The 20,736-nt window shown below is 39.6% G+C and overlaps 1 protein-coding gene across 1 annotated transcript in view; it reads left to right on the top strand.

Annotated features, from left to right (window-relative positions):
* The window catches only part of Frem2 (FRAS1 related extracellular matrix 2), a 171,125-nt gene that overhangs the window by 7,131 nt on the left and 143,258 nt on the right, over nucleotides 1–20,736 (top strand). The window contains exon 2 of the mRNA XM_008849363.1: nucleotides 4,346–4,435. Within this exon, the coding sequence (XP_008847585.1) occupies nucleotides 4,346–4,435 (90 nt within the window). The remainder of the gene's footprint in view (nucleotides 1–4,345; nucleotides 4,436–20,736) is intronic.

Genomic DNA, 20,736 nt, shown 5'->3' with positions numbered 1-20,736 from the left:
GCTAGGATGCTGTGCAATGTGTGGCTGACAAATTTTCACGGAAAGTAAAGAGACTGAAAGCAATACAGTAGAAGATAGAAAACGGTACTTTAGATTCCTTCCTCTGACACTAAACCTTCTGGTTTTACAGGTTTTTAAAAAAAGAATTTGGGGGCAAAGATGAGCAAATAATTTCATTTAAATTTTATGAGCCAAATCCAACAGTTCAAAATATTGGCATATCATTCCTTATTGATATTGAATCTTACAATTATGCTATTTCATAGGCAGTTTGTTGTGTTTCTGCTGAGTTACCAAGATTAATTTTTAGGATCTTTGTAAGTGTGGACTAGTTATATTTTATTGTAAAAAATGTAGCTTTAAAAATTATATTGTAAGGGAACTTACCCCATTCCAATACAAACTGAAACACTGACTAGGAAAACTGCTGATATTTAATCATACAGCAGTCATTTGAACAAGTTGAGGCTGGAGTTCGGATCACAGCAGTTATTTATGGCGATTAGATAGGTGATTAGCGATGGAGAGCGCTCCATCATGAGGAAAGCTACTGGCTGTTTCTGCTGTGGGTAGATGAGAGTAGTGTTGGGAGGGAGGATTGTGTCTGTGCAGTCTTTGTTTTCGTTTTTGCCTTATCATGAAGAGATAACTGAAATATATTTTCATGGAGTTAAGTCACTTCTAGCAAGGGTAGCCAGAGAAGGTTTATTCCTGTTGATTAAGTGATTCTTAAAAGAAATTTTTCACGTATTACAAAGATTTCTGAAAAATCATTATTGGGAAAAGTTTACAAGGTAGGGTTAGGAAAATTAGAGGAATGATTTGCTTCAAGCTTCACTGTTTTCAAGGTGTCCCTGTCTATACCAGCACCCCTTGCTTCCCAGTCTAAATCACTTGTCTCAAGTACCTGGACTTTGTTTTTTTCTCTGCAGAGAGTATATAATGATATTTTGTAGGATAATTTGTAAACCACTTTCAGAAAGGCAGAAATGCCCCTCCAAAGTGCGAGCCAGGTGTGATTACCAGAGATATTAATGGATTAGAATAGAAGCTATGGTTGGTCATGTAGATCAACTGAAATAAACATGTCACATATAGCACGTAGAAGAAAATCTAATTTTCAGATGTTTGATTAAAGAAGATGACCTTTCAGCTCTCTGCTTCTGATTACATCTTCTTAATATTTGTGTCCTTTAAGGAGACTGCTGTTTATTAGGTTTGTATGCTTATGTTTTAGAGGTGCCTGTAGAATAACATTATTATCAGAGTCTTTATGTACTTGAGATTCTAAGAGTCTCCTTTTTGAACTATGAGCCAATTTTAACAAATTACAGGGGAAATGGAAAGTTTTTAGGTAGTTATTTAGTTCATTGAAACTATCTTTGAATGTTGTTTTTTTCTTAAGTCTTTTTGAGACAGGGTCTCCCTGTAGCCCCAAATGATCTGGAATTTGCTACGTAGACCAGGACCTCAGTCTCACAGAGAGCCACCTGTCTCTGCCTCCTGAGTGCTGGGATCAAAGGTGTGCGCCATAATGCCTGGCTGAGTGCTGAATTTTTATTGAGAAAATATCTACCTATTTTGTGTATTAGGAAGGTTTCTTTTCTTTTCTTTTTAATTTTATGTGTATGAGTGTATTGCCTGCATGTATGTGAGTGCACCGTGTCGTGCAATGCCGCGGAGGTCAGAAGAGGACTGTGGATTCCCCTGGAACTGGAGTTAAGGACGGTTCATAGCCGTCATGTGGCTGCTGGCAATCGAACCCAGGTCCTCTGCAAGAGCAGTCAGTGCTCTTAATCGCTGAGCCATCTCTCCAGCCCCAGGTTTATTTTCTTAATTAATGCTTTTGTCTCCTAGTAGAGTCTTTAGCTTTTCATACAAAATTTAAGAATAGATGAGAACATTGGAAGAGCCTTCCTGCATGACTCCATTGTCCCCAAGGTAGGGATGTGTAGTCAACAGCATACTCTTCATTCCATACTGATAAAGGGCAGAGCTTTAACAGCAAGAGAGCCAAGAGCTTGCAGGGGCTGTGCTTGTTAGCCCTGCAGAAACTCACTCAAGGGGAAGTGGATATGCAGATGAGAGCTAGACCACTCATTTCCTTCATTCAGTTTAAGACGGGTGAGCTCCTACTGACTATAAGACCTTTGGCAGAGGACGATCGCAAGTTAAGATGGCAGAAAGAATTTCAGAAGTTGTTTTTTTTTTTTAATTTTTACAAAAACTTTATTGAGAATTTCATACATGCATATAAGGTGTTTTGATCAAATCCATGCACACTCCCTTCCCTCCAACATTACCCCCTCTGAAGCGGTAACCCTAAAATCTTTTAAGGATTAGATACAAGCTCCCAAATACTTTTGACATTTTTGGCCTTTGGAACAGAGTGTGCTGCTAACAGGCCCAAGGATATCTTGACTTTTAGCTCAGAAACTGGCTACATTTCTTTGGGGTCTTTTTATCCTAACTGCCTAGCCAATTCCTACCTCCTATTCTTATCATGCCATCCCCTGAAGGGGTTACCCAAATTGCCAATATGGAATAGGGACACCAACCATTCTGGCTTCTTCCATGCTGAACAGGGTCACAGGGTGAGGCAATTGGGGTAGACCCCTTCAGTGGGTCTATCTAAAAGACTCCCAAATTGCATAACTCTTGTCTCTAAGGGGAGAAGAAAGTCCTTGAATCATGAATAGGAGATGTGAAAGAGAAGTAAAGGCAAAAGTAATTAGCATTACAAGTTCGAGACTAGGAACTAGAAAAAAGTCAGAACAGGGCAATTTTCAAATGTTTATATAAAAGTCCATTGGCATTTCTTGACGAGGACTTCCAAAAGCATCCCTCTATTGGGTTCTTCCTCATTTTTCTTTTGTCTCCCAAGGCTGGACTAGTTGTCTGGGTACTCAGGTGAGGCTCCAGGGACCCTGCTTGGCACTCCTTTAATGAATGAGCATCATCTGGCAGGGGAGGCACCATGATCAGAAGTTTTTAATCTGCTGGTGAAGATAGCTGTACAGAAAGACACACTAAACCTAAACCAGAAGAATGGGAAGGTGTGGCAGAGTTAGAAGTCAAGGACTATAGAGAGCAAGACATTTGGACTTGCTTCCCCTCCAGGAACCTCTATTAGCGAGTAGGCATTATGGCTGACAATCACTTGTTCCCATTCCCAGCAACTCCTGATTGTACATGTGTCGTCTTTCAGGACTTGTTGAGTCAGATACAGCTCAGGTTTCACATCTCTAAAGGATGGACTCGGAAATCCGTCTGTGCTCACTCAGCGGGTTCTTTCTTAGTCATTGTTTTATTTAGAACCTCTGTAAACTCCACAGCATGAACTTAATAGAGCTGGTAAAATAGATGAATTTTTAAAATTGCATCTTAATAATGTCAACAAATCTACGCACCTGATTTTGATAGACTAGGAAGCAGGGCAAGGGATGGTTCTGAGATGGTGTAAGTCTCTCTTGTGCATAAAGGTTTTCATTTCTATTAGATTTTTTTATTTTAAGTTCTCACTAGCATTAAGTCTTTATAGTTATTTAAATCTGTTGGATATTAAAAAATATCTTCTTGATTTTTTTTCCTTTCAAACTTTGCAAAATTAAAAGTCATCGATTATACCATAAAAGTTGAGAAAAAGAGCTGCAGGAACTGGAGAGATGACTCAGCAGTTAAGAGCACTGACTGCTCTTGCAGAGGACCTGAGTTCAATTCCCAGCACCTACATGGAGGCAAACAACTGCCATAACTCCAATTCCAAGGAATTGGACGCACTCTTCTGATCTCTCTGGGCATTGCACAACACGGGTACACTTACAAATATGCAGGCTGTGCACTTGTACACAAAATAAAAATAATAAATAAAGTATTTTTTAAAAAAAGCAAAAGAGCTACAGCAGAGAGGAATGCCTCCACACTTTCCTTTGCCTGTTGGTAGGGCTGACCCGGCAGCAACACAAAGAGTGTGATTTCAAAAGCCTGGGGAAATCTGCCATGCCTCAAAATATCTCCCTTTCCACCTGTCGCAGTGCCTGACATTCTGTATTTAGATAGCCTAGCCACTCCTTTGGTGCATGAACACATACACACCAATGGGAGGGACACCACCTTGCTATTATTATAATGTAAGTCTTCCCCTCTGTTTATCTGTGTGCCAGATCAAATTTCCATGGGACAGCTGATATCAAGGGGCTTAGAGATATGAGAACTAAGCCCTGTTTCATCTAGAAGGAGATCTAAACACACTTATAGAAACATGATACCAATAGGATTTATTGTAAGTACAAGCCATCAATTGTGCTCCAGTAATTAATGATCTTGCTTTTTGATTATCTTCTAGCTGACATTGATAACATGAAAATATGCTATGTCTTAAGAGAGGGGGCTAATGCCACAAGTGATATGTTCCACTTTACAGTTGAAGATGGTGGTGAGTATTCCACTCTCTTGGTGGTAAAACCTATTTATTTATTTATTTATTTATTTATTTATTTATTTATTTACCATTGCTCTTGGACAGCATTGTTACAAGGTTTCTTTATCTGGTGTCATTTTAAGCTCATTTGATTTTATGCAGAATGAATTTTGTGTTTGTTATAAAGAATTTAATTATTTCATTCTGACATAATCCTATACTTTAATGACTACAAATAAAAGTTCTAGGTGGGTGGGTTTCTTTTTTTTTTTTTTCTTTTATTATTTGTAAGAGAGACACAGAGGGAGAAAGAGAAAAAGAGAGAGGAAGAGAGTTCTGCGTGAACAGGGTTCCCATCCAGTTGTTAACATTATTTCTTCCTGAGGCAACAGGATGACATTTGAGCCCGGCCCTCCTAGCAGCTCGCTTTCTCCCTGGTGGGTCTTCCCTAAATGAGGTGCCCCTTTCTAATTTGCACTTGCATACTGCCTCCTCTCAATAAGAACTCAATGATAAGGCTGGAGAGATGGCTCAGCAGTTAAGAACACTGACTGTTCTTGCAGAAGACCTGGGTTTGAATCCCAGCACCCACATGGCAGCTAACAACTGTCCTTAACTCCAGCTCCAAGGGATCCAATAGCCTTTTTTGTCCTTCACGGGCATTGCACGATAGGGGTGCACTGACCTACATGCAGGCAATATATGCATACACATAAAATAAAAATAATAAAATTTTAAAAAAGAACTTGATAAATAAGAGTGCCTTTATTGCACTAGTATCAGAATATCTAATGGTTGTCTTAGTTTGGGGGATTTTTTGTGACTTGGTCTAGCTGAAAGTTTTCCTTGGTCAGTTTTGATGAATACCTCATGAAATGGCCTATGACCTTCCATCTGAGTCTCATGGACATGAAACATTACAGCCATCACCCCCCAAACTGACTCACACACACTTTTCTGCTCCCAGAGGTTCTTCCTACTCACCCTTTAGACCTGGAGACATTTGGCCACTTCTGAATTGAATATAAATTTGCTTTTGTCCTTGTGGTCTTCATGGGAACCCGAAGAGGCTCACCAAGTATTTGTGTTGTGTGAACGGGACACAGGACGTTCTAAGAAAGGAACTCATGTGTGAGAGACGAGAAGTCATTCAGACTAGGTCTGAGTCTGTTTCCCTGTTATGTTTTTTTAAATATGGCACTGTTAGGTCATCTACTTCAAAAAGGGATGCAGCTTACGTTCCATAGCCACTGAAGCATTAAATGACTTTTGTTTAAAATATCACTGGATACAGCATGATCACATGTCTGAAAAATAGCATCTATTGAGTGCATACCAGAGAGGCAAAAATAGTGTGTCGTGTAGGTAGTCGCTCTGTTTTGAGAAGAACCATATCATAGTTCATATTGACAAAAGAAATCTCAGGAAGTTACAAAGTTCTAAGGAAAAATCCACTTAAATTTTTTTTTTTAAATATACTTGCTGAATCTTGCTGCCCAAAGGGCAAATTCTACCAAAAGAAACAGCAGACTAAGACCTGAAGCGATCCTATATTGGTTTACAATGCCAGGTTTATGAAGAAACGAGCCTCAGTAACAAAAGGGTTCTTCTCTAAAATTCACATAAACAACGTTAAAAATCCCTTGGCCTGTACCTTTTTTTAAACATTGTTTTCCCCTATTTATAGACACAGCCATAATTCTTGTACCATTCTACAGCTCTTTAGCTAGATAGAATGGCAGCTTTTACCTTAAAATTCTGGTCTGTATTTAAACTTTGGAAAATATTGCATAATGTTCTGTCTGAAAACGTTTAGTGAGGAATGGCTGGCTGAAGAGTTTGAGCTTATGTTTGGAGCTGCTATAGGTATGGTGGGGTCTCTGAAGAAGAGCTCCACGTTTATGAAAACGGGAATGAAATCATTCCGGGAGTTCTTTCCACTGCCTCATTTTCACATGGAGAAAAATATTCCAGAGATAAACTTTACGTTCTTCCTCTTACCTGTGGGGCTTAGCAGATTCTGGCAAACTGTTAATTAAACAGAATTTGTCTTAACCTCCCTAAGGTAAGAAAGAGTCCCCTTAATAGAATAACCAAGAATCTGTAAGACTGAAAAATAAAAATCCATGCCTGTGTCTCAGAATTGATTCAACCTGATTTTTTGAATATTTTTTTAGGTATGTATGTATTTAGGTATGTATGTATGTATGTATGTATGTGCATCACATGTATGCAGGAGCCCTCAGAGGCCAGAAGAGGGCATTGTATCTCCTAGAACAGGCATCTCAGGCAGCTGTGAGTCACCATGTGGGTGCTGCAGAACCAAAGCGCAGTACTTTACAAGGGCAGTAAGTGCCCTGAACTGCTGAGCCATCTATCTAGCCCCTCAGCCTGATTTTTTTAATGGAGTTTTGTGTTCTCTTTTAAATAGTCCAACATTTGGGTGTGAAATTCAGTCCTATTTAGACTTAAAAAGTGTTGGCTATAATGATTTACCATCATCTACTTTATACTGTGATAGTCTACATATCCATAAATCATCTGTGAAGTATGTGAACAGCTTCCAGAATCTCGTATCTGGGAAGCGGTCTGGCACCATTGCATAGGATTATGAATCCTAGCCTTCCAAGACCCTTTTCAATCCACTAAAGTCACCTTTAAATCTGTAAGATTGTTTTCAGAATGCTAACCATCTGAGCTGATTACTGGGACAAACACTCTTAAAAAGAAGAATACCACTTGATGTCAAGGATCAAGAATGGGAAAAGAAATGATTAAGAACAGCAGGCAGTGCCTTTTGCTTCTGATTTGGTTGTGTTTGGTTAGAACCTGCCTGGTCACAGGATTCTCCTGTTACAATGTGGTCATGGATGGGTGACCACCCACCACTCAAGGGGTGGTACTTGGGACATACTCCTTACATTGCAGGTTTGGAGCACTTTGGTGTTTATTACCAAGTGACAGGAGAAAAAAAAAATAGTGAGGAATAGATAGTGTCAGGTTTGTATCAGGAAGCCCCTACCGTGTTGTAGCTTAATAAATATTTGTTGATGTAATACAGGATACACAATCGCACACAGAAAACCTCAAATCTTAGAAGTCTTTCCATCCTTAAACCTATATGACTTATTGTTTCTCATAGAATTTCTCCTCCATAACATCCCTCTGAGCTTGGTTCAATAACAATAGCAAGTTTCATGCCTATTTGGTAGACAGGGAAACTGAGCCACAGAAATAGATAACTGACCACCTTCAAGATACTCAAGGAAGCAGCTAAAGGCTGACTTGAATGCCAGATTCTTCTCTGAAACAGTGAAAACCAGTATGTATCCAGGATCTCACATCTGGGAAGCTGTCTGGCACCATTGCATAGGATTATGAGCTCTTGTCTTCCAAGCTCCTTTTCAATTCACTGAAGCCACTTAGGGGAGGTAGCAGAGGGCCAGAAACCCATTTCACGGTTCTGCGGTCCAAGCTCTTAGGGAAATTCAATCAAGAATGAAGTCAGAATACCATCTGCTTTGTATCTTCTGTATTGTACATTTTAAAGCACTTCAAATTCCCCTCTGTCCTCCAATTGTGATCCTTTCCCCTGTTATCATAGTTTAATTCTTCATTAATCTATTCATGAAATATATTTTCTGGACTGTAGTGAAGATTAGTGAAGACTGTGCTAAGTAATGTTAGAATGTCCTGTTGGTTCTTGAATATTGAACGTACAGTTACAATCCATAAAGTCAAGTTCTGAGGTTTGAGAATGTATTTTAGTTGCCTGTGATTTCATCCAGTGGTCTTGTGTATTTCAGAACATGCATTCAGCTAATGTGTCTCCCATGTCTTTTTTTATTTCCTCTTTTATATCATGAAGGTAACTCTCAATATAAAAATACTATAGACCTGGGAATCTTACCCTCTTTGATGAGTACCTGCTTGAATCCTAATTCTAGATCTAGCACTTGGGAAATCTGGTGAGGGAAAGCTGTCATGGAATCCTTTATTCCCTTCAGTCAAACACTTGCCTATCTGTTTTCTTCTTGGCTTCAATTCTCTGTAGTGTTTCTATAAAGTGTTTTAGCATGAAAGAAGGTTTTTGGCTTCTCTGTAATTTTCTCTCCAAGGAACTACTCTGGCTGTTTATTGTGATGTGAAAGCCAGTCTCAAGTAACTATTCCAGGTCTGTCCCATCCTCAGCCCTTAGGACTGCTGATTGCCCTTCAGCATCAGCTCAAATGTCATTTACTTTCCAAATCATTCCCTGTACCATGATGAGGAAGTCAGTTGTTCCCATATTCCTGTGCCTAACTTTATTTACAGCAAAAATGTCATATTGTGATCATTGTTGGTGTATAGGCCTCCATCACCACTAAAAGAATGCCTTCATCTCAGAACATACCCTTTCTGTGTCAGGGCCCACTCAGAGCTGAGCACATTGGCACACACCTGACAAATATTAAAATAAATGAAGCAATAAGTAGGAGTAAGCGCCCTTCAATTTTACATGAGGATCAATTAAACAGTATGCTGAGAAAGTTCCTAAAGACAGTTTGCAGTGGTGACTTGGCATACCTTGAAAACAGTCTTTCCCAGTCTTCCAGCTTTAATTTAAATCCCTGTGGCACCAAGAAAGATTCTTAGTTAAGTCAACTACTGTGAAGATTCCTTTGAAATTTCAGTGAAATATACTTAAGATTGAAAACAGCACCAGTTCAAAACTCATATTTCTATTCTTTTTTTTTAAAATTAAAGCCAGGGTCTCCCTGTAGCCCCAGGTGGCCTGGAACTTACTATGCAGACCAGGCTGGATTTGACCTCACAGAGGTCTGACCACCTCTGTCTTCCAAGTGCAAAGGTGTGGGCCACCACGCCCACCTACATCATTGATTTTTTTTTTTTTTTTTTTTTTTCTTTTTTGGTCATTTTGAGACAGGGTTTCCCTGTAGCTCCAGCTGACCTGGAACTCACTTTGTAGACCAGGCCGGCCTCGAACTCACAGAGATCCACCTGCTTCTGCCTCCCTAGTGCTGGGATTAAAGGCGTGCACCACCACGCCTGGCCCCATCATTGAATTTTTAAAGCCAGATCATTAGTGTAAGCTATTTTTACTTTAGTTACCACAATTTTTAACTTGAGGGGATGTGAGACAACAGATAGAAAAATAGATTTCTATATTCACATAAAATATCCGTTAGAAAGGTATTGTGTAAATTTTTATAGCTTTTTGTTGTTATAGTTATTTTATATCTCAAGATCTCAGCCCCTGTTCCAAGGTGTTTTAGGGGAGGTTGAGGGTCCTGGGAGCCAAACTCACATCCTCCTAAATAGTAGGAGGTAGAGCTAGGTAAGTGCTCTACCACTGAGCTACATCTCCAGCTCCCTAGAATGTTTCTTGATGGGCATAAGACAGAGTTAGAACATGTGGTCACCTGGCTTAATATGCAATGTGAGAAGAGCTTACTTCTTTCTTCATCATGAAAGCAGGTTTCCTGCTTCCTCCCTGAGTTCTCTTATGTCACTGGCATGCAGTCCAAGTCTCTCTGCCTGCTAGTCCTGGCACTGAAACTGGGGCAGCAGACATGAAATCTGTGTTGGCTATGATAGTGTATCTGGTCAACAGCTGGACATTTTTTTTTTTGGTGCTGTCTTTGATTACGCTTTTTGGTGCTTAAATTCCCATCCACCTAGATCTTTAATTCACAAGCCATTGAAAGATATGCATAGTATCTTGACACAGTATAGGAAGTTGCATAGTCCATTTCTGTGAAATGTCAATTAAGGACAAGGCTTCCCAGTTTGTATTCTGTGTTTGATAAAACCTTAAACACAGAACCTACTGGAAGCTCTTCATTCTTGATAGGAGAACAAGTTTGAGCTTGAAGCTGGTCAGTCACTACAGGGTTCCAGGCAATGTAATTACTGAATATTAGTTTGAATTTAAAGTAAGACTAGAAAGATATAAATAAGTAGAAGAATGAGGACTGAGCACAGGCATTAACAGATAGACTGGCATTCCACTGCGGGAAAAAGCATGTGCTCTGGAGAGTACAGTTAGCTGCTAATGACATGAGAGCCAGAGGAAGGATGCCAGTGCCTTAGAGAGAGCTATAATGAGATGGTGAAGTAATACCAGGCAGGGGTACAAATGTTTCTACTGTGTAACACAGCACAAGGTCCAGTAGAATACAGATCTTGGGAAGGGCGTTGGCTACTGTGGCTAAAAGTTTACAAGCCTTTCTTTATTCACTAAGTAGTTCAGAATCGTTCAAGTCACCAAAATCTTTCTATGTGATTGTTGCCTTCAAAGCATGATTCTATTACTAGATCTGCTCAGTGTACATCAAAGAACATACTCTCCCGATAGAAAGTACAGACCACATTGTTATCTATACTTTAGCTTCATCCTCGAGGTCCACATCATATGGATACTCTATTGGCTTTAGTTCTGGTGACATTTTTCTTAAATCATTTAACCTTTGTCTGAGAATGAATTCCTCTAGAGAGGCTTAACATGATTCCATATTTACACCCAAAAGAAATGATAGTCCCCTTTAAAAGCTAAGCAAATCTTTTACATGTGATCAAAATACCATAATACCAAGTGAAATATTTATTTGTGGTGCATGTTACACAATTCAGTAACCTCTCAGTCTATCAAAGTTTGTTCTGTGTGGCTGAAAGAGAAGGCTGTTTTCCCTGGGCAAGCTCATGGGTGTAATCAATTATTATTCTGTATTTGGTACAACCAAAAATGTTCAACCAGGGATTCTGGTATGATGTAGGAGAAGGGTCAGAGTTTCTGTGATGAAAATTATTTGCTAAAAAGACATTTCCTGTTCATTTATTTATTAAATTCTTCAACAAATGCTTCTGAAGTTCCCAGTATGTGTCAGGTGTTTACTGGGATGAAGGAAAGCAGCAATGTGTGTAAAGTTGATGCTCGGCAGGGGATCCGTCCTAAAGATAAAGCAACAGACAGAATATTCATACTCAGTTGAAAGTATTCTGGTTATTACATAGAAATGCAGCTGGGAGGAATAGTTTCTGCAAGGTAGTATTTAAACTTAGAGATGAAGTTGCTGCTAGTAAAGAGGATGACGGAGAGGCATGTGCAAAGGTCTGAGGTTGGGGGTTCAGCTCAGCAGAAGAGCACCAGTGTGTCAGAGGCTAGCAGGAGACAAGGCTACCAAGCTGGACCACAGCCCATGCTACAGAGCCTTTATCCCCATGCACTGGATATGCCCTAAGGGAAAAGGGAACCCACCAGTTATTTTAAAACAAGGGAGTAGCATGTTCCAATTTGTGCTTATAGACGAGCCCTCCAGCTGCAGAGAATTGACACGAAAGCAGTGGGGTGTGAGCCTGACATAGGCTAAGGCAATAAGACATGCAGGACATGGAAAAGAGAGGCTGGACTTCTTATAGTTTTGAATCTAAATGATTGGGACTTCTTGTTGGTTCGTTGTAAGGTTAGAAAAGAGTGGGATGTGAGCATAATTCTGGGTTTCACAGTCCACAGAGAATGACAGGGCTGTGTACTGGGGTAGGGAAGACTGGAAGGCCATGACATAAGCTTAGGGATGGAATTCAGAGGTAATTTGGGGCATACTAGCTAAGAGATGCCTCACTTCTTTGAAGTGTTTATATGGGAAGGCAGGCCCTTGATCCACCCATCTTCCCTTCTGTATAGCAGTCTTAGAAGCGGGAGCCATAACAAACGTGTGTTGTGACCCTCACCATAATTGGAGAAGTGACCCTGAGCCAAGAGTCTCCTGCTTCCCTATTCTCAGTTACATTTGTAAAACAGAGGTAAGAATAGTGTGCAGCTCCTGAGGTTTTACTGAAGACTGAGTAAGAAGATGCATGGAAAGAATGTCATCTGTGCAGCTCAGTTCCCGTCACACAGGAGGCACTGTGCAGGAGTGCTGCTGGCCTGTCCCCTCTTCCAGGACTTCAAGGGCTCTGCCTCCTCCCCTTCCTCTCCTCTTGTCCCTCCCTCTCCTTCCCCCTCTCAGTCCTCTCCTTCAGTTTTGTTTTTGTTGGAGGGAAGGAGGACAAGATCTCACTGTGTAGCACAGGCTGGACTTAAAGTCATGATGGTCTTTCTTCAACCTGAGTGCTGGGATTTATACCACACCCAGAGCCAAAGTGATTTCCTCTTCCTTTCTTCCTTCCTTCCTTCCTTCCTTCCTTCCTTCCTTCCTTCCTTCCTTCCTTCCTTCCTTCCTTCCTCCCTCCCTCCCTTTTCTTTCTTTCTTCCTCTTCCCCTCTGCCTTTCCCACAGCAGCTATCTATACAGTTTGACTGACTAGTTTTAATTGGCAGGCGGGGGATCTACAGGTGAAGCTTTCTGCAATGCAGAGTGTAAAGACTGTGATTGCTTCCAAAGTTATTTTCTAGGTTGTAAGCAGCTTAACTAAGATTTTCATAAAGAATTTTCCCTATGATCGAATAACAGAAATATGAGTCCTTATCTCTTAAGCTCTGCTTATTTTATTTCTTCTTTCTAATAGCTGGGAACATAAATTTTATAGGTTTGAAGTTTAAAGATAGCAACCTGATTTTACCAAAATGTAGCACTCCTAAAACATCCCTATCTAGTGAATGTCCAGTTCAAAGGATAGCTTTATATGAAATTTCTAATATGCAGAATCACAACAGACTGAAGCATTGGGAGCATTCCATGTTTCTTCAGGTCTTGAAACCACTTAAATATACTTAGTATTAAATAAAATGGTGTAGGTGCCCTAGTGAGAGATGTTAGTGAATTCTGTAAAGAAAAGACCACTTAGGTCAATATACCTTTGAGAATATTCATAGATGCAAGCTATAAGAGCATATTTGGGGACTGGAGAGATGGCTCAGTGTGGGGGACCCAGGTTTGAATCCTAGCACCCACAAGGCAGCGAGCAACCATCCATAACTCCAGTTCCAGGGGATTCGATGCCCTCTTCTGACCTCTGTGAGCATTGCACAACACAGATGCACTTACATGCATGCAGGCAATACATTCATATGCATAAAATTAAGATAATAAATAAAATTTTAAAAAGAAGAGCTTATTTTATGAAATCCTCTTAAGGTTATTGAAAAACAAGTGCTGTGTATATTTGCATGTGCTGAACATCTTCCAAGGTTGAATGTTTCTCTGGGAATGATATATAATAAGAAGGTATTTCTTCATTCCCTATAGTGAATGAACATTGAGAAACTTGTTTTTCTTTGAGCTTAGAGGAAAACTCTACTTTTTAAAACCTTGTAATCCTTAAGGCTGGGCCTGGGCGTGTACACCTTCAGTCTCAGCACTCAGGAGGCAAAGGCAGGTAGATCTCTGTGAGACTGAAGCCAGCCTGGCCAGCTGGGCAAAAGGGGAGAGAAGGAGAGAGAGAGAGAGAGAGAGAGAGAGAGAGAGTGAGAGAGAGAGAGAGAGAGAGAGAGAGAGAGAGAGAGAGAGAGACTATCTTGCAATCCTGAGGTTTTTATAAATAATGACAGGATAATAAATGGATTTTATTTATCAGCTATAATAATAAACGTTCTAAGTATGAAAGTCGTGTCTCCTTCTGAAATCCCAGTAAGGACAAAAGGACAAAGTATCATGCTAAATCTTTATTGCAAATAATGAAAAATAAGATTTATTGAAGTTGAACTTAGTGAGAACTGATGCCAGAGTAGATACTCACACATAGAGCTTTGGCGACTTTACCTTTGCTGCATCATGGACTGATTTCTTAATAAGCATTTCTATAGAGCAAAAATGTTTATGTAAGTTTGAAAGAAATTATTAACAACATTTAGTTTTGGAACAGTTCCTGTGAATTTACTAAAATTATTAATTTATTTATTTGGCTCTGCCTTTGATAATAAAAAGTCAATTGCCAAGTAGCTGTACACAGCAATCCTTTGGGACACTAAATATGCTAAAGAAACAGTGTGTCTTCAGTTGATTTACATTTAGAATCCTAACAGTGCTGCCAGGAGAGAACTTTCTAGAATAAATTATTCAGTTATAGCTAATTATCATTTAATATAAGATTTATTCTAGTTTTAGCATCATTGGAGCAAAGAACTTTAAAAGATTGAGAGATAATTATATAGCTATGTTTAGCTTTCTTTTTTTGAAGTAGCTTTTGTTCTTCATGTTAATTTTGATTTAAGCTTGGAAAATAACACCCTTCATGCTGCCTGGGGATGAGGAGACCCAGGACACACTTGTTCTCTTTGTTCTGAGAGCTCTGACAACATTCCTTCTGACAGAGCTGAGGCTCTTGCCCTTCGTTTCTGTACTGCGTTCTTCTGTAGAGAAAGGTTTAATCATGTCATCTTGGTAATGTGCCACCCGCTCCCTCAACTCCACTTAGGCAGCTGGGAGATTCTCGAGTGGAGAACACTGAAAAGGGTGTTTCACGTGCAGTTCGGGAGAGCCACTTCAGAAAATGAAAAGGAAGCGGTGAAACTGGTCGGAAAACTTCAGAAATCTGGGCTGCAGGAAGGAGCCGTGTGTGTTCCCCTAATTCTCCTACTTTCCTCTGAGCAGAAATAGCTGAGAAATAAGGCCATCACTGTGTTTCAGAAATTGTTTTCTCAATTTTTCTTCCCAGCTAGACCCCCACAGTCATTTCTGTGTGCTCTCTGTGCCTGGCCCCAGAGGCTACCCAGATCCTAAGTCTTGTCAGTTTATCTACCTTTTGAGTTTGTAATGAGTCAAATGCCCACAGTTAACTCCATGGCTACTGATTCCATTATAATCATTGGGATATCAGTAACTCAACAAATGTAAACTGCTTAAAATAGTGACTGGCACAAAGTAGGAGATATATAAATGTTAGTCATTTCCCCTTATTATAATATAGAACTACATCCGTGAAAGCCGAGATTTTTATCCACATTTTTCACTGATAGATCTTTAGTGCCTAGCACACACAGGTGCTCAATTTATTCAAGAAATGATTGAGTGAATACATTTCTTCTCATTTATTAAGTGACTAAATATATTTCTTCTAATGCCGTTGTCATGTTGCTTTCTCCTCTGACCCAGAAATAATCTTGCCTCCTAAGGCTACATAGCCACCTAAGGAGACAGATGCGGTTTCTAAAATATTTAGGAAAAATCTTTTTTCTTCCTTCTGCTGTCAGAGTAATTTTCTGAGTGTAAATTAGATTGTTCTTTCCTTTTGGTCACTTGGTAGATAAAATGTAAAACCCAGACTCTTCCTCTTGATGTTCAAATCGACAGGCCAGTTTTGACTAAGCAGGAGAGTATCGGCTGGAAATCCCACACTACCCTGAGCTTCCTAGTGCTCTGACCTTAACTTTTTTCCTGAAACCTTTGTGCCTTGCGTGACGCTCAGCTCAAGCTGCAGGTTTTCTGTCTTGCTCACTTTTTCTTGTCCTTAGGGTCAGACACCAGCCTCTTCTGTGATGTCATAACTAGACTTGAATCTGTAAACTATTCTCAGAATACATGTTTCTATAGTAATATATTCATTTATATAACAATTTAATTATGATGCCATTGTGAATATATAGCTATGTATGAGTATATAAATGTACATGCATCTGCATGTTCACCAAATGTTGTAACTTTTATAATTATGCATCATAATGTATAAGATATACACTATAATGTATGCTAAAACACTATACAGCATATTGCTTGCAAGTGCTATGTTGTAGTACAAATTACTCCTCAGATTACACTAATAATTTTAAAGTCATTTATACTGATGTTTTCTCTTATTTAAAGCACCTTCCACAAGCTAAAGCATACCCTTCCATAGCCACAATTTGCCTTCTCTTCTTACCAGTTCACGCTTAAGTTGATATCACTATGTCTATAGTCCCAGTGGGTAGAAAGTTGCCCTTGCTGTTAATGATCTTACCATTAAGCTAGATCTAGCCTCAGCTTTCCTAAAGCAATTAAATCCACACTGTTTTTAACTTTTCAAGATGGGCGAGATAGATTCTAATAAAGCAAAATCTCCATTTATAGATGAAATCGCAGAACTTGTTCATTCCCTGGAACTCAAAGTTTAGTTAGATGAAACTTACAATTCCAGGGCCGGTGAAACTGTGTTAATCAGTGTCTTAGTCAACCATGTGAGTACTCATTGGCATTTTGGGTTGAACCAAAGTGGAGATGCACTCAGTGTTTTGTCAGTCAGTGTCACAGCCCTGAATGTGACACCGTACTGGGATGAGTTTATGAAGCTTCTCATCTGTGAGTATATTATCATTTGTGCTCCCTTCTCCAGTGTTCAGTTACCATGTGCATTTAGTAAGAAGTCAAAAATATGTGTGAAGTGATGTCATAAATAAGTGTAGAACACCAATGATTTGTTTCCTTTTTAAAAAATATTTTATTTATTATTTTTATTATGTATATGAGTATATTGCTTGCATGTAGGTCAGTGCACCTGTCTCGTGCAGTGCCCTCAGAGGTCAGTAAAGGGTGTTGGATCCTCTGGAACTGGAGTTACAGAAGGTTATTAGCCGCCATGTGGGTGCTGGGAATTGAACCTGGGTCCTCTGCAAGAGGCACCAGTGCTCTTAACTACTGAGCCATCTCTTCAACCCAATTTCTGTTTCTTAAAGTAGGGTGTTGCATAATTTAAGAGATCAAGAGTAAAATCTTTACAAATAATGTAAAATACATAGACATTTATGTGTGCATTTAGATATCTTTCTCACATACATAGGTGTCTATGAATACATACTTTGCTGAAATTCTTTGCATAAACTTTTATGGTTATGTCTTAGTGTCTTAGTTTTATAAAGTGGAATTACTCCTCTTTTTAAAAAATATTTTATTTATTATTTTTAATTTATGTTTATGCATGTATTGCCTGTGTGTAGGTAAGTGCACCTGTGTCATACAATGCCAGCGGAAGATAGAAGAGGCTGTCGGATCCCCTGGAACTGGAGTTATGGACAGTTTTTAACTGCCATGTAGGTGCTGGGATTCGAACCCAGGTCTTCTGCAAGAACAACTAGTGTCCTTAACCGCTGAGCCATCTCTCCAGCCCCAAGGAATTACTCCTCTTATTTGTATATTTCTACATAAGTTTACGGATAAAAACGTTTTGCTTATATATAGCTTAATATTGGTAGATGCTGTGATTTTTTAGGCTAGTTATTACAATGAGTATGCTCAATCCTATGATTATGTTCCAGACACTGCTAAGAATGGAATAAGTTTTTGCCCTCGTCTTAACAGATTGATGTTGGGCCCTTTTTCCTGTATCACTCTGACAAAACTGAGACAGTCACCAGCCCCCTCTCTCTACTGCCCTCCGTCTACCTCAGACCAATATGTGTGTGGAAGCATTGACGTCTCCGAGAAAAGTTAGGAAGGCAGTTAGATGACATATGGTGTTTGTTTATTTAGCCTGGAGCAAAGGTAACACTGATTGAAACAAAGCAGTTCAGCAATTTTCCTAAGTAAATGAGTCACTAAATAATGTGATAAAGTAATAATGTATGAGAATGAACTCTTTTTAGAAAGATATCCATATTTATGAGTCTCTGTCTAGCTTAAATTAATTACATATTCATTGTACTTATATATGTAGTGAATGTGAAGACCTTGCATTATGAAGTTTTTACAATTGTAGATATCATATAAATTGTAGTGATGAAATTTGAGAGAAAGAGTAGGCTTATCTTGTGGGTTTTGAGAGTGAGTTAAAGAACTAGAAGCAGGTATCAGAAAGGCAGCAGTGGGGGAGGGCACATACTGATGCGGGGTAGTGCTCTTCTGCAATAAATACCCTAGAAAAACATGATTCTGCTATGGTGTCTCTCCAGCCCTAAGTCCTAGCATTTTAATCATTTAATCTCTCTTAGAATTAATAAGCTCACAGGCTGGAGAGACGGCTCAGCAGTTAAGAGCACGGCTGCTCTTACAAAGGAGCTGGGTTCAATTCCCTGCACTACATGGTGGTCGGCTGACAAGGCTCCGTAACTCCAATTCCAGGCGATCTGACACCCTCTTCTGACCTCTGTGGGCACTGCACTTCTGTACATGCAGGCAATACACTCATACACATAAAAATGAAAGTAATAAAATATTCTTTAAAAAAGAATAAGCTCGCTATGACTGTCTTCCTTTGGTCTACTCCACCACCAGTTGTGTAACGTGCTACTTTCAATTAAGAGTAGTATTAAAGCAAATTCTGATCAACCTGCACCTAGATGGCTCCATCCCCCACACCTGTGGGACTTATCATTGCTGTTCTGTAACACTGGCATTTTACAGTCTCAACACAGACCCTTTCTGTGTTTCCTGCCCATTCCTTTCCCATATTCCTACTCCACTTGGTTGTATAGGAATCGCCTCTGTTCTTTCTTGTTGTTCCAACACACCTGGGTACACAGCTGCACACTTGTGTTTGTGCACACACAATTTCATATGTGTGCCAGATGCCCTTTGAATTTACCCCCATGTTGTGTTATAATGCCTATAAGTAACTTCTTGTGGAAGCAAGAACAGTGACTAAGGGAGCTCAAAGAAAGATGGGATTTGACTAACTGTGAGGCAGGCACTTTTCAACAAGGACTGCCTGAAATTGAGGTGAGATGTGATGATGCTCTTTCTGTCCTCCCAGACTTCAGGTCAGGACTAAATACTCGTTTCCAAGAAGGGTGTTAAAGCTGATCTGCAGATGGGCTAAGGGAAGAGGTATACAGTAACTGGGAGTTTCTATGTTCCCAGCTTCACTTGAGAAAACTCCTCATCTTGATAAATATGACTGCTTTCCTTGAAAAATACTTCCATTTTATTACCTGAAAGATTACTGTAGTGCATTTTCATTGCTGGGATTCATTGCAGGTTTTCTTTTTACACAAGCATACACATTCTTTGTAGGAAACTACCAGATATAAAACTAAAATCAAAAGGTACTTTATCATACTCATACTAACCAAGCAAAGCCACAATTACATTTAGCTATGACTTTCTTCTCTACCATGTGTTTTACCAAAAAAGATACAGTTTAACATATTGTCCTAAATCTTAACTTTTACATTTTTTAAAGCTTTTAGACATTTTTCTAGAACAATGAACCTAATCCAAAGAGTTGGTTGGGGGTTTTGTTTGTTAGTTTGTTTTTATATCTGACTCTGTGTGTCATATGTGGCATCTGTGTGTGTGGAGTGTGTATGTGATGTACGTATGGGACATGTGGGTGGGTATGTGTCTGAGTGTGATGATGCATGTATCCATCCATACACATGCAAAGACCAGAGATGGTGTCTTTATTACTTTCCACCTTATTTCCCTGAAACAGGGCATCTCATTCAACTGGAAGCTTGCATTTTGGCTAGACTGGCTGACTAGTGATCTCTGGGGATCTGCCTGTCTCTGCTCCCCAGTGCTGCAGTTATAGGCAGACATAGCAATGCCCAGCTTTTTACATAGGTACCGGGGATTCAAACTTAGGTCTTCAAGTTTGCACAGCAAATGCTCTCACCATTGCTCCATCTCCCCAGACCCTGCAGTTGTATTTCATGATTTGTTTGTATTTTACCATGTGGTTATATTGTACCAGTTATTTAAACAACTGCAGGCACTTTGAAGAATTCTGTATTTATGAGAGGTGAGTGATTAAATACCTCCATCTGGTTAGCATTACTAATTGTGGCACCACTACACTACAGGTGAAAAGATATATTAGAAGCAATTTAAATCTGTTCTATCTTCTATTGTTAACAGGTACAGTGTAGCTGCATTCTTGTTGCTTTTAAGACTTGATAAGAGCAAGATATCCTCTACCCTTGCCTTATTATTATTAATAGAAAGTATAGTTTATAATGATCTTTTGACCCTGGAATTCTTGGCATACTTATTCAGAGCATCCACCAGCTCTGAAGTCATTTTACATCCTCCGGTGATAAGCGCTGCATAAACAAAGTTTAAAGTTTCTTTAGTATTTGCTAATAGCTCTTATTCTACCGGTTTCTCTCTCTCTCTCTCTCTCTCTCTCTCTCTCTCTCTCTCTTTCACTGTGAAAAAAAGCTACACTGAAAACATTGCTTTTAAGAAATAGTTCTAAGGCAGGATTAGTAGTGCCTGCCTGTAATCTCAGCACCTGGGAGATAGAGGCAGGAGGATCAGAAGTTCAAGGTCATCTTCAGATACGTGTGGAGTTCAAGGACTACATGAAATCCTGTCTCAAAAAAACTCAGGGAGGGAGGGAAGAAGGAAGGAGGGAGAGAGAGGGAGAGGAAAAGGAAGGAGAGGGAGAGGGAAAGAGAGAGAGTAGGAGGGAGAGGGAGAGGGAGGGAGAGGGAGGGATCTATATAACATTAGGCAATTATCTATT

This window comes from Nannospalax galili, unplaced genomic scaffold, assembly GCF_000622305.1.
Source record: "Nannospalax galili isolate Female #2095 unplaced genomic scaffold, S.galili_v1.0 scaffold264, whole genome shotgun sequence".
Classification (NCBI taxonomy): domain Eukaryota; kingdom Metazoa; phylum Chordata; class Mammalia; order Rodentia; family Spalacidae; genus Nannospalax; species Nannospalax galili.
Note: the sequence above shows the minus strand (reverse complement) of the source record. Positions and strands in the feature narration are given on the sequence as shown.